The sequence below is a fragment of the Castor canadensis genome, chromosome 10, assembly GCF_047511655.1.
Source record: "Castor canadensis chromosome 10, mCasCan1.hap1v2, whole genome shotgun sequence".
Taxonomy (NCBI): domain Eukaryota; kingdom Metazoa; phylum Chordata; class Mammalia; order Rodentia; family Castoridae; genus Castor; species Castor canadensis.
Genome location: NC_133395.1, coordinates 111,262,225 through 111,279,738, shown reverse-complemented (window position 1 = coordinate 111,279,738; position 17,514 = coordinate 111,262,225). Strand labels below are relative to the sequence as shown.

The 17,514-nt window shown below is 48.4% G+C and overlaps 1 protein-coding gene across 1 annotated transcript in view; it reads right to left on the bottom strand.

Moving 5' to 3' along the window:
• The window catches only part of Sh3bp5 (SH3 domain binding protein 5), a 65,985-nt gene that overhangs the window by 13,427 nt on the left and 35,044 nt on the right, over positions 1 to 17,514 (bottom strand). The window contains exon 4 of the mRNA XM_020173085.2: positions 981 to 1,145. Within this exon, the coding sequence (XP_020028674.2) occupies positions 981 to 1,145 (165 nt within the window). The remainder of the gene's footprint in view (positions 1 to 980; positions 1,146 to 17,514) is intronic.

The window sequence follows — 17,514 nt, the reverse complement described above, 5'->3', positions numbered from 1 at the left end:
CAGTAGAGTTAGGCAGAGTAACCAGGTCCCACTGAGCCATGCCACGGCTCCTGCTTGCTAGGATTTGAAGGTTTGTGGCCCCCACAATTCATCTGTTGAAACCCAATCCCTAGTGTGTTGAGAATAGCAGGCAGGCCTTTGGGAGGTGATTATGTCACAAGGGTGGTGCCAGTGCCCTTCATGGAAGAGGACTGAGAGAGCCCATTTGCCCCTCCATGATATGAGGCTACGGCCAGAAGATTGTCCCCTGTGAGCCAGGTCCTCGCCACATACCACATACGCCTTGATCTCAGACTTCCTGGTCTCCAGAACAGTGAGGAATAAATTTCTGTTCTTTATAAATCACTCAGTTTATGGTATTTTGTTATAGCCGCCTAAACAGACTAAATAGTATTTCTGACTCTGAGCGATAATATGACCAGAGGGGAGGTCCTGGGAGGTCTGGTAAAGAGCTAACTAATAATGACATAGCAAATTAAGTGACGGATAAAGATTACAACTACCCACTTCCTACCACACGCTAGCATCCCAAATCCCAGTCTTGCCCTGGAAGGCCAGGCGGGAGGAGTTGCCATTTGAATCCGGTCTAATTTACCATGACCCCTGCACGCCCCCGCTGAGGACACATCCAGTGCAGGGTGACACTGTTAATCAGGTCATTCTTCCGGGCTCAGTAGGAACAGACCCTGGAACATACCCTGGCCCCTCTGGGAAATCCACTGTCAGGACCTTCAGCAAACCAGACAAACTTCAGGCAGTTAAAGGGAAGGACAGCTCCACCTGTCATTGGGTGACTGTCATCCTGGGTATGTCTTGGAGCCAGGCCAACCAAGAGACCACATGGAACAGACAACCTGTGACCTTTACAAAGTGTTTTGTGGCCATCTGGGAATCTGTTACCTCTGCTTGGGGAGGGGGAACCACCACACATGCACACACAGGCCCAGACATCCCCCACAGGCGTACACGCTGGAGCCTACCCTCTGAGTGGCGTGATTCAGCATCTCCTGCCAGGCAGAGTCAAACTGTCGCTTGTCATCCTCCAGCAGCCGCTGCTCTGCCAGGGAGATGGTCTCTTTGGCAGCACGGAGCACCTCTGTGGCCCTCTGGAAGTCCTGTGTGGCCTTCTGAGCTTCCAGCTGAGCCTGTGAGAGAAAGAACTGTGAGGCCTCAGGCAATGTCAGGGTCTCCCTGACATCCCCCTAGAGATAAGCACAAGGACTAAGACACGCCCTGTCCATCCACCTTTGCCTGTCCACTCTTAGTACAGGCTGGCACCTCAGATCCTTATCCATGGAAAGGAGTAACAGGTACCTGATTAGAGAGTGGCCACCAGATGGGCAAGTAAGTTTCCATGGTCTGGAACTCAAGAGATTAGATAAACCTGTGTGCCCTCAGATTCCAAGATGGCAACAGTTAGAGCCAGCAATGGCCTTCCTTTCGCTGAGGCTCTGGTTCATCCTCCCTGTGCAAATCCAAGGTTCAATTCATGGTGTGTCAGAACAAGAAAGGACTTGGAAATTATGGTCCAACAGCTTCTATAGGATGGGGAGCTGTGGCCAAGTTCACAGCCTTCCCCAAAGCTGGCTAGGAACACAGCTATAGCCAGCCTCCTGGCAGTGCTGCCTCTGCCAGGCAGTTGCCCTCAAGCCAAGCTCACCAACAACAGTGACAGGCCAAGTATGGCTGCAGCTAGGCCCAGGGAAGGAATGAACTGTAACATATAGTCCCACTGTTTAAGAAGCATCCCAGGGGAAAGCCAACAAGTATTTTCCAGAGCTGTCACCAGCATGGGGGGCCCCTAGAACATGTGATTAATCCAAACTGAGTGCAAAACACCACTAATTTTAAAGACTTTTTTTATATTGACTGCATGATCAAATAATATTTGGGGTATACTAGGTTAAATAAAATATATTAAAATTAATTTCACCATTTTCCTTTTACTCTTCTACTGTGACTACCAAGAAATTTAGAATTACACAAGTAACTCACATTCGATTTTTTTGCAGGTATAGACATCCCTGCCCCAAGAGTGGGCCACGTATGACTGCATCAGTAATCAACCACAACGCCACAATGCACTACGGTCACCACCCTGCAGGCTCACCTTGAATTTCACCAGGACACAAGCAAGCCACTGCCAACTTGGGCCACTGCCACATCCCACCCCCACCCTTGGTTAACTGGATTTCAAGTCAGTTATGTAAGTCCTGGTGAGACACCCACAGGACAGCCCTTGGGACTTCAGAGGGGAATAACACCCTTGCCCCAGAGAGATTCTCACATGACTTAGAGGAAGTATGCAGGAACCACAGGCTGAGGACACTTCCTGAAGAAAGTTAAGGGGGAAATAACCGAGTGGTTAGGACTACCCCAGCCCTCAGGGCAAGAACCAGCTTTGTGCTGCCTCCCAGTGCCTGCTCACTGCACCCCAGCCACAGCCATCCAGGTGCCAGAAATCTGCTCAGGAGGCTGCACTTTTCATGGAACAGAACTGTGATTGTCATGCTGCAACACTGTGTGTGAGAGCCACATGGGTGGGTCGTAAATACAATAAGGGAATTTGGAGGAGAATTACTTCCAGTACAGCGAGTAGGGAAGCCTTCTTAAAGGAGAGGATATTGAACTGGAGACTGGAGGCCCCAGATGACTTGCAACTGGTGGATGGGGACCAGGAGGAAGCACCTGCAGCTCTGAACACATGTTATGAACATAGTATCTGTAGGCGATTTGACCAATCCTGGGAACCAAGTTCTATAATAGAATCAAGAGCAGGGGTCTTGAATGAAGCCCAGGCTAACTGTTGCATCAAAGCAGTCCAAGGAACTGCCTGCTGTGGACCCACTATGTGCAGCTGGGTCCAGCCATGCACATTCACTGAGGTGTATCTCAGACACGTGATGGAGATAGGGAGGCCTACTCTCTCTAGAACTGACCAACTCACTGAGAAGTAACCGGACAGCACAACATGCTCTCAGTCACACGATTCACCCTCCATCTGCCCAGACAGGGCAGTGACGCGTGAAGTGTTCCACCCTCCTTCCACTTACAGTTGGCCTTCACCATCTCCAACAGATGGTCAGTCGTCCATCCCATGAGCTTCCAACCTTTTTTAAAATGGGACCTGTATATATATATTTTTTTCTTTAGGAACTCTTAGAACTTAAATTCAGCAACATTGAAGAGCAAACTCTTTTTCCCTGCATCTCCTGCTTGCATTCTGAAACTCTCCAGAACAGACACATTGTGTTGGCTACAGCAAAGGTTCGAGGTGGAAGCAGGTTTGCAGATCACCCAGTTCAGGCCCCTCATTTTTCTAAGGAGGGTCCTGAGTAACGAGGCAACTTGCTGATAACACACAGCCATCCTGTGGCCTGCCAGAGCCAGGAACCCAGAGTCCCTGGCTCCTGTGCCATGTGATGCATGACAGGCTGGGTAACCTTGGCACTGACATCACCACTGGACAGTTGGGAAGTCCACCTGTCAGTGAGTTGAGATAGGAACTCAAACCACACATGGGAATATCAGGTGCCCCTGTGGCTCCTGTCCCGCAGCCTCACAAAGGCCTCACACCATGCCGGCCAGAGAGCTCTGGACATGCGCAGAGGAAGGCTGCTCAAAGCCACACTCTAGCAGGGGCTGGTTCCAGGTCACATGAGCTCAAAAGCCCAGGCCATCCAGTACCTGGCGGCTAACAAACCATAGTCTGGATCCTGATGTTTACGGAGGAGAAAAGCACTGCAATTACTGCTGGAACGTTCACTCTGCGTGATAATGCACATAAAGTTGTTCCAAATACAGCGCCTCATCTAAATCTTAAAATAGTGACAGGCCAGCCCAATTTTCCTTCCTTCCATTTACAAACGGGGGTCTCACTGTGTTGCCCATGTTAGTCTTGAACTCCTGGGCTCAAGCAATCATCCAGTCTCAGCCTCCCAAGTAGCTGGGACTACAGATGTGCACCACCAGGCTTGGTTACCCCTACTTTATGAAGGAGGCCAAGAGGCTTGGAATGGTTCAAAACACTGACAAAAATCATACAGCAACCAAAGATGGAGTCAAATTCAAATCCTGACCCAGAGTCTCCATCTTAAACTTCTATCACATACCACCTGCTCAGGTTTAAGCTCCTCAAGCTGAGTTGGGCCTTTCTACTTTGCCCTAATCAAAGCCACACCAGCCACTGCTACAAAGATCAGATGGTTGGGAGGTCTGCAGGGAGTTGCTGTGAAGACCGAATGAGGAGTGAGAGGAGTGGGCCAGTGCTCTAAAAGCCAGGCTCATAACCAGCCAGTGGCCAGGAGTGGATGGTGGAGTCTGGAGAAGGCTGGTCCCCAAAGACATCCTGCCTTCTCCAAGCTTACCCTCTAGTACACCCTAACACATTTTTTCAGTGCTTTAAGGAATAACGTGAATCCCACTCAGCCAGGAGGATGAATGAGACCCAAGGAGTCCAGAGAAGTCAAAGTTTTTCTGCCTACTGAAACCTTACATCCATTCTAAGCACAGGCCTCCACCCTCACCACCCCGTAAACACCGTTCACATCTGAAACCCAAAGCGATCCTCTGCGGTTTACTTAGCCATGAGTGGGTTCAATGTGCATATAGTCCCTAATGTGTGGCCAGAGCAATTACGGAACAACAAAGCAGCTTCCAGAACCCCTTGGACACATGGGCATGGATTGGGAGAAGGGAAGATCCCACTTTCTTCTAAAGACTGTTGGGAAGACACCAGTCCCAGAGAAGCAGAGATGGTTCAAATGAGGGGGAGACCAAGGAGGACCACAGTCAGCAGTGAGACCAGAGAGGGAGGCACAGTCAAAGGGCAAGGAGTCTGGCTCCTTTTCCCCTCAGTGTGACAGTGCCCATGCCAAGGAGCCAGGACAAGGCCAGCGGCGTCCTGTCCGTGGTTTTTAAAGTGTTGCAATTTTGTCCTTACCTCTTTCTAGTGAAGGTTGTACCCACAGCTGGAAAGAACACTCCCCAGCTAGAAGCTCAAGAAGAAAGGTCTCGAATTCCTTTCCAAACTAGCTGAGAAAGATTGAAATCCTTTGAAAGCCTGGTTCAGACCCCCTGTAAGCTTGTGAGGGAGGGACTGCCAGGATTAGCATCAAAGTGGACAAGAGATAAGGCATTGTCTCCAGTTTTACTAAAGCTGTGATTTCTGTCCACTTTCTGGGGACCTAGGAACCAGCAGTTGATAGATTGCTTGAGCCTTTCTATCCAGAGCGCCTTGTCGTACCCCCTACCCAGCTTCTGCAGGATGTTAACCCAGAGGTCTGTGCCAGCCATTCTGATGCCACCCTGTTACCTCTGAGGATGTTCTGGACACAGTATTTTAATCAGAATTACCATTAAATAGTTTTCCATTCAAAAGCACTTTCTAGAGACAATTCCATTACGCCCATTTAGTGCCTTGACTTACATTCTGTGTTCTCGTTACTGGAGGTCTTGGCTAGAGGCCTGATTCTGGGTGTTTCTGTTTTTGTTTTGTTTTGGCGATAACTGGGGCTTTAACTCAGGGCCCCACACTTGCTAGACAGGCTCTCTACCACTTGAGCTACTCCACCAGCCCATGATTCTGGGGCCGGGGGTGGGAGGGGGGGCAGAGGGGGGTGGGGTGGAGTGAAGCTTAACAGACCAGGTCTTTTCTACCACTTCGAGAGTTCAATTAGTAGAAGGAAGTAGCAGTGAAGCAGGAAGAGAATTGATTTCAGCTTGAGACTGAGAAGAACAGCTGGTCTAGAAAACTGTCTTCCCTATTGGGACAATAGCTCCAGAATTAGAGGACAAAAGCAGGGCGCCAAGAGACCTGCAGGTGGCTAGCACTGTGGGGTCCTGCTAGCTGAGGACCATAGCAAGTTGCAGGTCGGCTGGCACCAGGGCCTGGGGAAGCGGGGGACCACACCTTGCCTTCCCACCATAAGATGACTGCCTGCAGGAAGCTGGTTAGGAGAACAAAATGGAGTCACACAGGTCAATGGGTGTTTTTTTCTTTTTGGTGATACTAGGGTTAAACTAAGGACCTTGTGTTTGCTAGGCAGGCACTCTACCACTTAAGCCATGCCCTCAGCCCTTTTTGCTTTAGTTATTTTTCAGATAAGGTCTTGTGTTTTCTTGCCTAGGCTGGCCTTAAACTGTGATCCTCCTACTTATGCCTCCCATGTAGCTGGGACTACAGGCCTGAACCACCACACCTGGCTTATTTATTGCGATGGAGTCTTGCTAATTTTTTTTGCCAGGCTGGCCTCAAACCGCAATCTTCCTTATTACTACCTCCTGAGGTGGAAAGGATTATAGATGAACCACTGTGGGTGCTCCTTTAAATCCCTTAATTTTAAAGGAACCCCTATTATATTCCTTTTTCTAAATTTTATTTGGTCAAATTTATTTTTATTAGGATCAGTGCATGTCTACTTCAAAATAACAGACTTGATGTACTGATCAATTTCCTCTGTCTCAAACTTTACCAACTTGTGTCACAAAGTTTTTCTTACTGTTTCTATCTAACTCAGTTTTCATAAATCAGTTTTTGTTTCACGGTGCTGGGGATCAAACCAGGGCCTTGGCTATACTAAGCAAATACTCTACTACAGAACTATACCCCAGCTCCTGGGTCAGAGTTTTACAGATCTCAAAATGTGTCACACATACCATTTTTTCACTTAGTTTCAACGATTATCATGTACAGTCTGAGCCATCATCAGTCTAATATTAGATTATCTTTCCCAACTATATATCATAAACTAAATAAAAGGCACATAATATATATTTATTCTTAGAGAACCATAAGAAGACTGAACAGTCTGAGGAGCCAACAGCCTGCAGCTGTACTGGTGGATGGGCTGCACTGCTGTTAATATATAATACTAGCAGGGTGCCTCAGGGAGTTAGAAAAGCAAAGGTCAAACAGTTCTGCTCTGAGCTGAGGTTAAGCTGAGCTATTTAAAAGTAAAAAATTAAAAAGCTATTACTTGAAAGCCAGGCATGGCATTTCATGCTTAGGATCCCAGCATCTTCAGGAGGCTGAGGGAGGAGGATTCTGAACTTGGAGCCAGCCTGGGTGACAAGGCAAGACCCCATCTCCAAAAGAATAAAAACAAATAAAGCTGTTTGCTTCAAAACACAGCTAGAAGTGAGAATGAAGAGTCAACGATGGTGGGTATATAAGAAAGAAGGAAGACTGGCTAGAGGCTGGTATTTATAGAAGCTGGGAGGCTCATACATGGGGTGCCACTGTGTTCTTTTCTCTACTTTGTATATATTTGAAAATTTGACACAGTTTCTGGCAGAATAATCCTCATTCCCCACAATCATGCAGGGACTCAGACTGACCAGGGGTAAGTCGTACTCAAGGGTTTCGTTGGGGACACTGCAGAGGTTCACTTTGTGAATGTGGCCTGCACATCCAACCACGCCCCAGGGTTTCCTGCTCCATTCATGCCACTCTTGCCCCTTTGCCTCGGTTGGCACAATTTGCCACTCCACAGAACCTCCATAAGGCTGCTGACAGGAAGGGGTCCCAGGCTCTCTGCTCCCTCAGGGCACAGGCTACTGCTCAGCCCAAGTCAGCGTGTCAAGGCCAGGCAGCCAGCTGATTTCTGGTTCCTTCCACACTTCTATCCTCTTCTCAATGACCAATGGCTTACATGGTCTGCCAGCATGCACAGTGGGATGCCTAGAACAATGTATTCCAAATCAAATCCTTTCTGCTGGTTCAGAGACACAGCAGGTGCCACCCTGTCCTGGGCCACCCAGCTAGAGGACACACATGGGCTTCTCTGAGCTTCTTCCTGCTGTTCTACCTGGGCTGGAGCAGTGCCCACCTGCTACAAAGCCACCCATAGCAAGAGCCCAGGGCCAGGTGGGAGTCAGAGGCCTGAGCCAGGGGACAAACAACCGTGCCCAAGTACCCCAGGGAGCCACCACCAAACACAAGTTCCCCTGCCCCACCCAAGTCACCCTCCCTTATGCCTCAGCCACACACTACCCTCAACGTCACAACCCTGCACTCTCTCTGCCCCACCACACACATGCCACATTCTTTAAATGGGAGTTAACTCAGGGTTCCTCTGCAGTGGTGGCTTCTCCAGGTCAGCAGGGACATGCACGCCTCCCTGCACAACCACTCATGCCAATCTTCCACCTCTGCCTTGGTGTCCCACATTGTCACTCCCAGGACACACTCCCGGCATCAGCACCTCCTACTCTAGAAGACATGCACCCTAATCAAGGAAGCTGTTTCATCCTTCCACTAGGATGTGCAATGTAGACCAAGGCTCTAAAAAATGGTCTTGTCATGCTGACTCTTTGAGGGAGTGAAGAGTGCCACTTCACACCACAGGGCAGGAAGGAACCCAGGTGCTCTGTCATTAGGCCATGTGACAGTCCTTTGCAGCATTGAGCAGCTGCTGGTCTCCAATCAGAAGGATGGGGCACAGGAGCAGAAAGGTGGGTGAACAAGGCGCTAGGATGGACCGAGGATGTAGTTCAGTGGTAGAGTGCTTGCTCAGCCTGTGCAAGGCCCTGTGTTCCATCCCCAACACTACAATGCAACAATAACAACAAAAAACCCCTGAGATGCCAGAACTGGGAACAACCTCTCCCTGGCCCCAGAGGAAGTGAAGAACTTGGACACATCAGCCACCCTAGGAAAAGCTCTGGTCTCTGACTCCTCTCCTTTCTCTCCAGTGGAGAAGCAGGCAGCCAGTGTTCTCCCTGCCTGGTTCTGTCCCTGCAGTCACAGTCCTGGGCATTGTGATCTGGGGATTTTGAGCAGAGCAGCCTATACTTCCTGCCAGTCCCAAGGTAGACAAGCAGGCCCCCTGTGGCTCTCCATTCCCCAGGGATCCCAGCTCTTCCCCTACCAGAGAACCAACAAAAGACACATTCCAATGCCTTGCACAGAACTGGCATTGATCAGCTGGACAACAGGGCCACTATAAGGCAGCAGACTGTGTCCAGAGAACTGGGAGGCACAGAGGACATTCCTGGCACCAACGGCGATCATTGTCTTGGGTCTACAACCTTGAACAAGTTACTTAATTTGAGTTGGAATGCCAAGGCCTCTGATAAGACCCAGGAAGCCTCAGTTACAATACAGGACCTCAGGGACACACAGGAATCAATCTGTAACGCAGTGTGTTCTTGGGACCAGGGCAAGCAGTGAGTCAGCAGGCTGGGTAGCCACTGAAGCTATTATGGCTTTTCTGTTATCTTCTTTATTATTCTATGTTTGCAGTTTTCCATTAAAAGCATACAAAACCTGCTTCTTGATCTGTTATTGCTTTGCTATCTATCACATAGTTCTTTTTTCTTTCTTTTACATAGTCCTTTCTTTAAACTCAAAATGTCACTGACTTGCACAACAGCATGACTGGAAGAAAGAGGGGACAGCTGGTTCCACTCAAATATTTTAAACCAATCACAGAACACATTTTTAAAACAGCTGAGGAAATGTGAAAAGGGACTGGGTACTAGATGATATTTAAAAACTACTATTAACTCCCATGAAAAGATGTGGTTTTTTTTGTTTTGTTTTGTTTTTACCAGTGCTGGGGGTTGAATCTAGGGCTTTATGTGTGCTAGGCAAATGCTCTACCACTGAACTATATCCTGGCCCAAGATGGAATTTTTAAAAAGGTTCTTATCTGTTAAAGATAAATACTTAAGTATATCACTTCATATCAGTGATATGATATCTCTGAATAGCTTTAAAATAGCCAAGATCTGGGTGCGGTTGCTTACTCCTGTAATTCTAGCTACTTAGGAGGTGGTGACCACCATTAGAGGCCAGCCCAGGCAAAAAGTTTGTGAGACCCCATCTCAACCAATAAAAGCTGGGAGAGGTGCTGTATGTCTGATATCCCAGCTAGATGGGAAGCATAAATAGGATTGTGGTCCAGGATGATCCACAATAAAGCAAGACCCTACCTCAAAAATAACCAGTGCAAAAATGGCAGGGTTCCAGCAGTAGAGTGCCTGCCTAGCAAGTGTGAGGCTCTGAGTTCAAACCCCAGTAGCACAAAATATCAAGAAAAAACGAGCCGGAAGGGAGAAGAAATGAGTGATAAGGTGTTCTTTTCTGTGTGTTTCTGGAAGCCTTGGGTTGGTCAGTTACTGCTTGTGCAATTTATCTGCCACATTATCACAAAACCCAAGAAAATGCTATGCACTGAAAGTCTAAGGAACCAAAAATATTTGTCACAGTTGTTTGCCAGCTGAGCACCCATGGCTCCGGCCTGTAATCCTACTTATTCAGGAGGCAAAGATCAGAAGGATCTTGGTTCAAAGCCAGCCCTGGGCAAATAGTTTGCAAGACCTTATCTTGAAAAACCCAACACACACACACACACACACACACACACACACACACGAAACAAAAAACCCCCAAAAAACCTAGGACTGGTGGAGTGGTTTGGGTGGTAGAGCACCTGCCTACCAAGCATGAAGCCCTGAATTCAAATCCCAGTACCCACCCCCACACACGCAAAGGTTGTCTGCCATTCACGGGGGCAGAGGACTCAGACATTCTACTAAAGTGACCCCAGTGAACGGCAACTCACCCTGTAGCTTAGAGGCTCCGAGTGTTCTACCCTTGACCTGCAGGCCTGGAAGAGACCCATAAAGGGCGTGATAGGCAAGGAAAAAAGACAACTCACACCCAAGGACACCAACACACACTAGATGACAAGATACCCCTGCTTAGTCCCCAGCCCCGGGGCCCTTGAGGTCAAGGTCCTATAGTAAAACAATCCACTGACTCACAGCACTGTCCGCCATGCACAGTAGGTGGGATTTCTCCTCCAGTGGCCAGAGGTTGATCAGAAAAGTAGACTGTGGTTTTTTTACTTCCCATACCTAGCACAGTGGCTGTCACTGTGCAAATGTTTAAGAAATATTTAATTAAGGTACCCAGCTATGAGACAAATTAGCCCCAAACAACTCCCTGTGGCCTTGGTGATTTTTTTTTCTCCTGTGGCTCACACAATTAGATAAATGTCTCTGTGGGTACACTGATCCTGGGAAGTGTCCATGAGTGGCTATGTGAAAGCACACCTGATTAAGCCCCAGCTGTATGCACTAAGTCATGGGCTGTGAATACCATCTCTCAAAACCCAGCCAGTTCCCTTCACTCTATCTCGCCTCTTTCAAGCTGACCTATGCATAGACCAGATCCCAAAGGGTCTTCAGGAAATTCAGATCCAGGGGCAAATTTCACCCTTTCCGAACTCACCAAATTTCAGTCATTATTCTAGCATCTTGCCACGTGATAAGAAAGTACTTGTGAAAAACACTCTGAAAACTACCCAACACTGCAATCATATTGGCAACACCTCTTAAACTATTTTACTATCAAGCGTTTTCTCAACAAGAATGCAAACCCTTGAAGGCACTGAGCTCCTCCCACTCAGCGCCCACCAGGGTCTGCACCAGGGTTATTTCAAGCCCTTGGTCAGCCAGGGACACTGGCTGCCTACTTCCACCCTCCAGCCCATAGACGCCATGGGTCATCTGGCACTATTTGTTGCTTGGTACAATTAGGCACAGCCAAAGGACCAACTGGTTTCCTAATGTTTCAATACCCAACTCCAACCTCTCCTCCACTTCTGGGGTAGCACCAGTTGGCTTAATTTTAGCTGGATGTTTAGAGATAGAAGTGTTTCAAATTTTGGAGTTTTTCAAATTTGGGGATATTTGTATACATTTTACCAGCTAAGCAACCCTATTCCAAAATTCCAAAATCTGAAATGCTCTGAACTCCAAAACTTTTTTTTGGCAGTACCAAGGTTTGAACTCAGGGCTTTGCACTTGCTAGGGAGGTGCTCTGCCACTTGAACCAAGCCCTCAGCCCACTTTGCTCTGGTTATTTTGGAGATAGGGTCTCACTTTTTGCCCAGGCCAGCCTGGACCACTATCCTATTTTATACTTGTCACTGTAGCTGGGATGACAGGCACACTTGTCCAGCTATTGGTTGAGATGGGGTGTCACAATTTTTTTTTGCCTGGGCTGGCATCAAAACTTGATCCTCTTGATCTCTGCCTCACAAGCAGCTAGGATTATATCCAAAACTTTTTGGATAATGATATGATTCTCAAAAAAAAAATTCACATCTCAGATTAGCCACGCTCAAACTGTATCACTTATAAAAAGATCTCTAAAAGAATTCAATAACACACAGCAAAGGAAGACCCACCATGAATAAGAAGTAGTAAACACACTTTCCAGATTAGCATGTCACATGAAAATACTGACAGATCTGTCACAGTGCACTCACAAAGCCACCACAGGGCTGTGGCCAGTGCAGCCATAACAGGCTGTAGGAAGAGAGCAGGGCTCCTAAGCACACCCATTCAAGGACCCCCTCTGGCCACTGGCACCCTTACCACTTTAAGCCACCTAGGAATCTGTATACAAGATAGGGATAGCCTGGTGATGAGGTCAGAGCAGCAGCTGAGTCCTCCAGCCAAGGGGAGGCAAGGCTGTTACAAGCTGGTGCATATGGCAGGGGCTCCAAGTGTGTGCCAGGCTCCTGGCTGAGTCTCTCCTTTCCACCTGGTGCTAGCAGGCAAATCAGGCCTGGGGAGTGTGGGGAAGGGGGTATCCTCCTCTGTGAATTAGGAACAAATCACAACTAACAGAATGCAGAGGGAAAAAGGGCAAGACACCCACATGGAAGGGTATAAAATGCCTCTGGAATACTCATGGCTCTACCTACCACTTGAGCCATGGCCCCAAAGTCCTTTTGCTGCTAGTTTCTTTTTCAGGTAGGGTCTCATGCTAACTCTGCCCAGGCCAGCCTGGGACTGTGATTCTCCTATCTCCTCCTCCCAAGTAGCTGAGACCACAGGTGTGCTCCACCACACAGGGTGTGAAGGTCAGGAGTACTGATCAGGCTGCTTGGGACAAATCCTGGCCAGCCCACTCATTAAGCTGTGTGAGTCTGAGCACGGCTTTGTAACCTCTCTGGGCCAAAGGTTCCTCATCTGCAAAAATGAAGGTTACCAAACCTACTTCACAGAGTTGCTGTGGGGAGTGAGTTAACACAGATACAGCGCTTGGGACACGCACAGTCAAGCAGTACAGGTGTGTTGACTGTTACGTAAGTGAGTGTTAGCTTGTGTGTACTAACTCACAGAACGTGCATGACTTTTTTTTTTTTTTTGGCAGTACCAAAGTTTGAACTCAGGGCCTCATGCTTGCTAGGCAGGTACTCTACCACTTGAGCCTCACCCCCAGCCCTTTTTGCTTTAGTCATTTTTGGGATAGGGCCTCGCTCTTTGTCCGGACCAGCTTTGACCATGATTCTTCCATTCATGCCTCCCCATGTAGGTGGGATGACAGGTGCACATCACACTGTCCAGTTTAGTGATGGAGATGGAGTCTCGCTAACTCTGCCCAGGCTAGTCTCAATCCACTAGCCTCCCAATCTCTCCTGCGTAACTAGGATTATAGGCATGAGCCACTGTGCCTGGCCAGGACATGCATGACATATGAAGGGAACTGACAAACACCTTGAAGTTTCTTATAATTTATGGGCCAATGTGCTCATGTGTCCGTTTTCAGACACCTATAACTTTCACTAAGGACTCAGAGAAGCAGAGTGGCAGGAAATCCTAGGGAGGGAGTAGACTACGGGAAGGGGTTGTAGAAATCACACCCATCACTGCCTTCCTTTTAATCCTGCAAAGCGTAAACGCTGAGCAGTGCTGTCCATAGGATATGGTTTCTGTAACCATGGAAATGCTGTCTCTCTTTGCACTGTCCCAAAAACAGCAGCCACCAGCCACATGTGGCTGTCGAGTACTTCAAATGTGGTTAGTGAGATGGAAGAACCATAGTTTTAGTTGACGTTATTAAGTTAAATTAAGGAACCTCGTGTGGCTAATGGCTACCATCTGTAGCCTGGGGAGAAAAGGAGAACAGAACACGCAATAACACAGAACATGCCATGACTACTCAAACCGTGAGTAAAACATGGTGTCCTGGCAACTGTGGGGATGGGGTGCTCACTGAAGCAGCAGAGAGAGGTGCAGCTGGGAGGACAGGGTCCAGCCTCCGAAGCTTCCAGAACTTCGTGTATGCATACAGAGAGAGATAAGGAACCAGCTCATGTGGTCATGGAGGCTGGTGAGCCCCAAATCTGCAGGCTGGTGAGCCCCAAATCTGCAGGCTGGAGACCCAGGGAGAAGCTGGTGCTGTGGTCTCTGCTGCTCAGTCTCCGCTGTCCTATTGTCCCTCCTCCATCACAGAGAGCAATCTGGTCATTCAGAATCCACTGATTTAAATGTCACTTTCATTCAAAAACAGCCTTGCAGAAACATGTAGAATAATGTTTAACCGTGCACCTGGATGCCATGGCCCGCCAAGCTGACACATGAAATTACCCATCACAGAACTGGCTCTAGCAAAATAATTTGGCTGGGAGGCAGTGGGGAGAGATGGAGCACCAGGAGGTAGGAAAACCAGAAAGGCTTGCCCCGAAGACATGGCAATGGGAAACAAGTCATTTAGGTGATATTTTCAAAAGAAAGTCTGAATGGCTTTGGGGAGTTTACAAAACACATACATTTACATCAGCATGCCCTCACAGAAGTCCAACACAACACAAGCAAAAGAAGTCTTCTTGGGCTGGTGGAGTGGTTCAAGGGATGGAGCACCTGACTAGCAAGCCTAGCAATCATGAGGCCTGAGTTAAGTCTCTCCAACCAAAGCCTTTCTGGAAGACCCACAGGACAGATGTGGCAGAGTCAAACATCCATTCTCCTCTTCTTTATGAACAGCAGCTGGATGAGCCCAAACCGGGCCTCTCTGACAGCCACCTATGACTGTATGACTGGGTTCTAGCCATGAAATGGAAGCAGTGTGAGGTGTGAGACTGAGTAGATTGTTTAAAATAGAAGGAGCATGTGACCCTTCCCTTTCTCTTTTCCTACTCAAATTCAGATGTGGTTGTCGGAGCTCCTGGAGCCACCTTGGACCATGAGGCGTTAAGAATGGGACTCACTCAGAACAGAGCAGAAGATAAGACACAGGTTTCAGGTGAGATAAGGTCTCATGCAGGTGACCATGGAGTCACAGAACCTATCCCAGATTGCCTAATTCATGTCTTTTCGGTGACAGGAGGAATCCTGGTATGTTTAGGTCACTGCCTTTGAATCCTCTGTTACTTGCAGACAAATACAATTCTTAATATAAAGTCATTATTTTGTGCACAGGACAGCAGAAATTTTAGAATTTCAGGCTGCAGAACTTCATCTGTGTATTTTCTTATGCCCTTGGGTGATAGAACAGAATCAGACAGAAGGGGAGCCTACATAAATTAGTACAGTGCCTTAATATGCCATGATTTTCTTGTAATAACTGTTCTCAAAAGAGCCCACTACAGGTGCTTTCTAACATGTATATTTACCATGCACAAGGGCCTAGAAAGAAGAAGGGAAGGCAGGACAGACAAGAAAACTCTACCTGGGGCTAGACTTCTGGGCATTCTCACTTGGTACTGCATATGTGCCTTCTACCCACACAGCCAGGAGGCAGTTGGCTGTGATAAGCCCTGAGCTGGGAATGAACAGTAAGTAGTTCAGCCAGACCAGAAGTAGACTGTCCCAAGCTACAGAAAGGTTTTAGGTCAGAATTACTTCAAAGTCCAGAGAGACCATCAGTCTCTAAACTATACTTGGACTAATTGTCAGCGTGAATAAGCTCAGCAGGTTCTTTTTGTTTGGTTTTTGAGACAAGGTCTGGCTATATAGTCCAGGCTGGCCTCGAACTCTCGATCCTCTTGCCTCAACCTCCTGAATGCTGAGATTGCAGGCATGTACCACGATGCCTGGCTCCCCGACCCTGGCCCCTGGTGCTGGGGATGGAACTGAGGGCCTTGCCAAGGCTAGGTAAGTGCTGTATCCTGAGCTACAGCCCCAGCCCAGTCCATTGGGTTCCTAGGGGTAGATTTCCATAGAAGGGGGGTTGGGAAGAGGAAGTACAAAGGAAGGAAGGAAAGAAAGGGTATCCCCAAGATCAAGAACAGGAACAGAAAGGCACACTGAAGAGAAATGTTGCCATTTGGCCAGGGTCCATACTTTGTTGCCTGGCAACATAAAAAATGTACCTGTGTTGACAAAACTGGTACCAGAAATACATCCAAACTGATTGCGATTGATAAATGAATCAGCCAGCAACTCTTCCACGCCTGTGGTTTGCAGAAAGGGGAAGAAGGGCGCTGTCTACCTCAATGCCACAGCTTTAGTAAAAATGCAGAGCAGTTACAAAGAAATATCCGAGGAGTTTCATGGTTTCAAAAAATCCACCCTGCTTCCCCTCTAGCAGCTATTTTGGTGACAAACCACATCTGTTAGCTCCAGAAAACACTCTGTCGCCCATCCATTAGTGCTTGCTGGGGACCAAGCATGCCTCAGTGAGAAGCCAAAGGGACAAGGAAAGGCAAACTGTCCAGGATCCTCCTGCCTAATGCTGTCTGGCTCAGGCCCTCATGGCAACCAGCCTCTCAGCCAAGCTTCCTGCCAACTGTGAGCAGGGAATGGTCAAATACAAGTGGCTTATGGCACCACCAGAAGGGAAAGCTCCAGCTCCAGCCCAGGACACCTGGCTGAGAAGGAGGTTCATCCCACCCTAAGGGTGGCCCTAGGCACTATGGTCTCACTATAGCCAAGACTTGTTTGGTGCCAGAAGCTTTGGCCAGGTGGAAGTCACCATCCATTTTCCCCCTCAGACCATCCTAATTCAAGAATCAGGCTTCCAAATGCAGCTGGTGTGCCCTAGAATCTCCAGCCAAGACTGGACCAGGCGACAGAGGGTTAATTACCCTCCTTCTCTCTTGTCATAAATCTCCCTGCTTTCGGACAAATGTCCCTCACTCTGCTGTGTGCCCTTACCTCAGGCAGCAGATGACGCAGTTCCCAGGAACTGGTCTCTGGCCACCCAGAAAAAGGTGACCAGGGCCACAGGGATGGACGTCACCAAGTCAGACCTCCTCACCCAAGTCCCCTGGTGAGAACTGGCAGGGCAGAAGAAGGGAAGCATGACAAAGCCACAGGGACCTCTCAGGGGAATTGACAGAGCTCCATAAGACATTTTCAAGGACCACAGACTACTGGGGACAAGAAATTCTCAGTTGTCCCGGCCTGGAAGGCAGGGGCCACAAAGAGGAATAAATGCATGGACGGCTCACAATCTGCAAATCATTGTTCCTCAGTCCCACTCTACTCAGAGGTCCCACATGTCATCCAGGCTTGCCCACTGTCCCCAGGTGCCCTCTAGGTGCCCAGCATCAACAGCAGACAGAACCAGGCTGGCTTGGGTTCAGTCTTTGCTGCTGTCCTCACAGAGCCCGCATTCTGGGCCCTTTATTGTACTGTCCATGGGGTCATTATTCCCCTCAGCATAAAGACACTGAGCTCACCTCGTCACCTTGATATAAATGCTGTACCTAACACAGACCCAGCTGCCCACTATCCTCCATCAAGCAGGGCTGTGGGTGGACCCTGCGT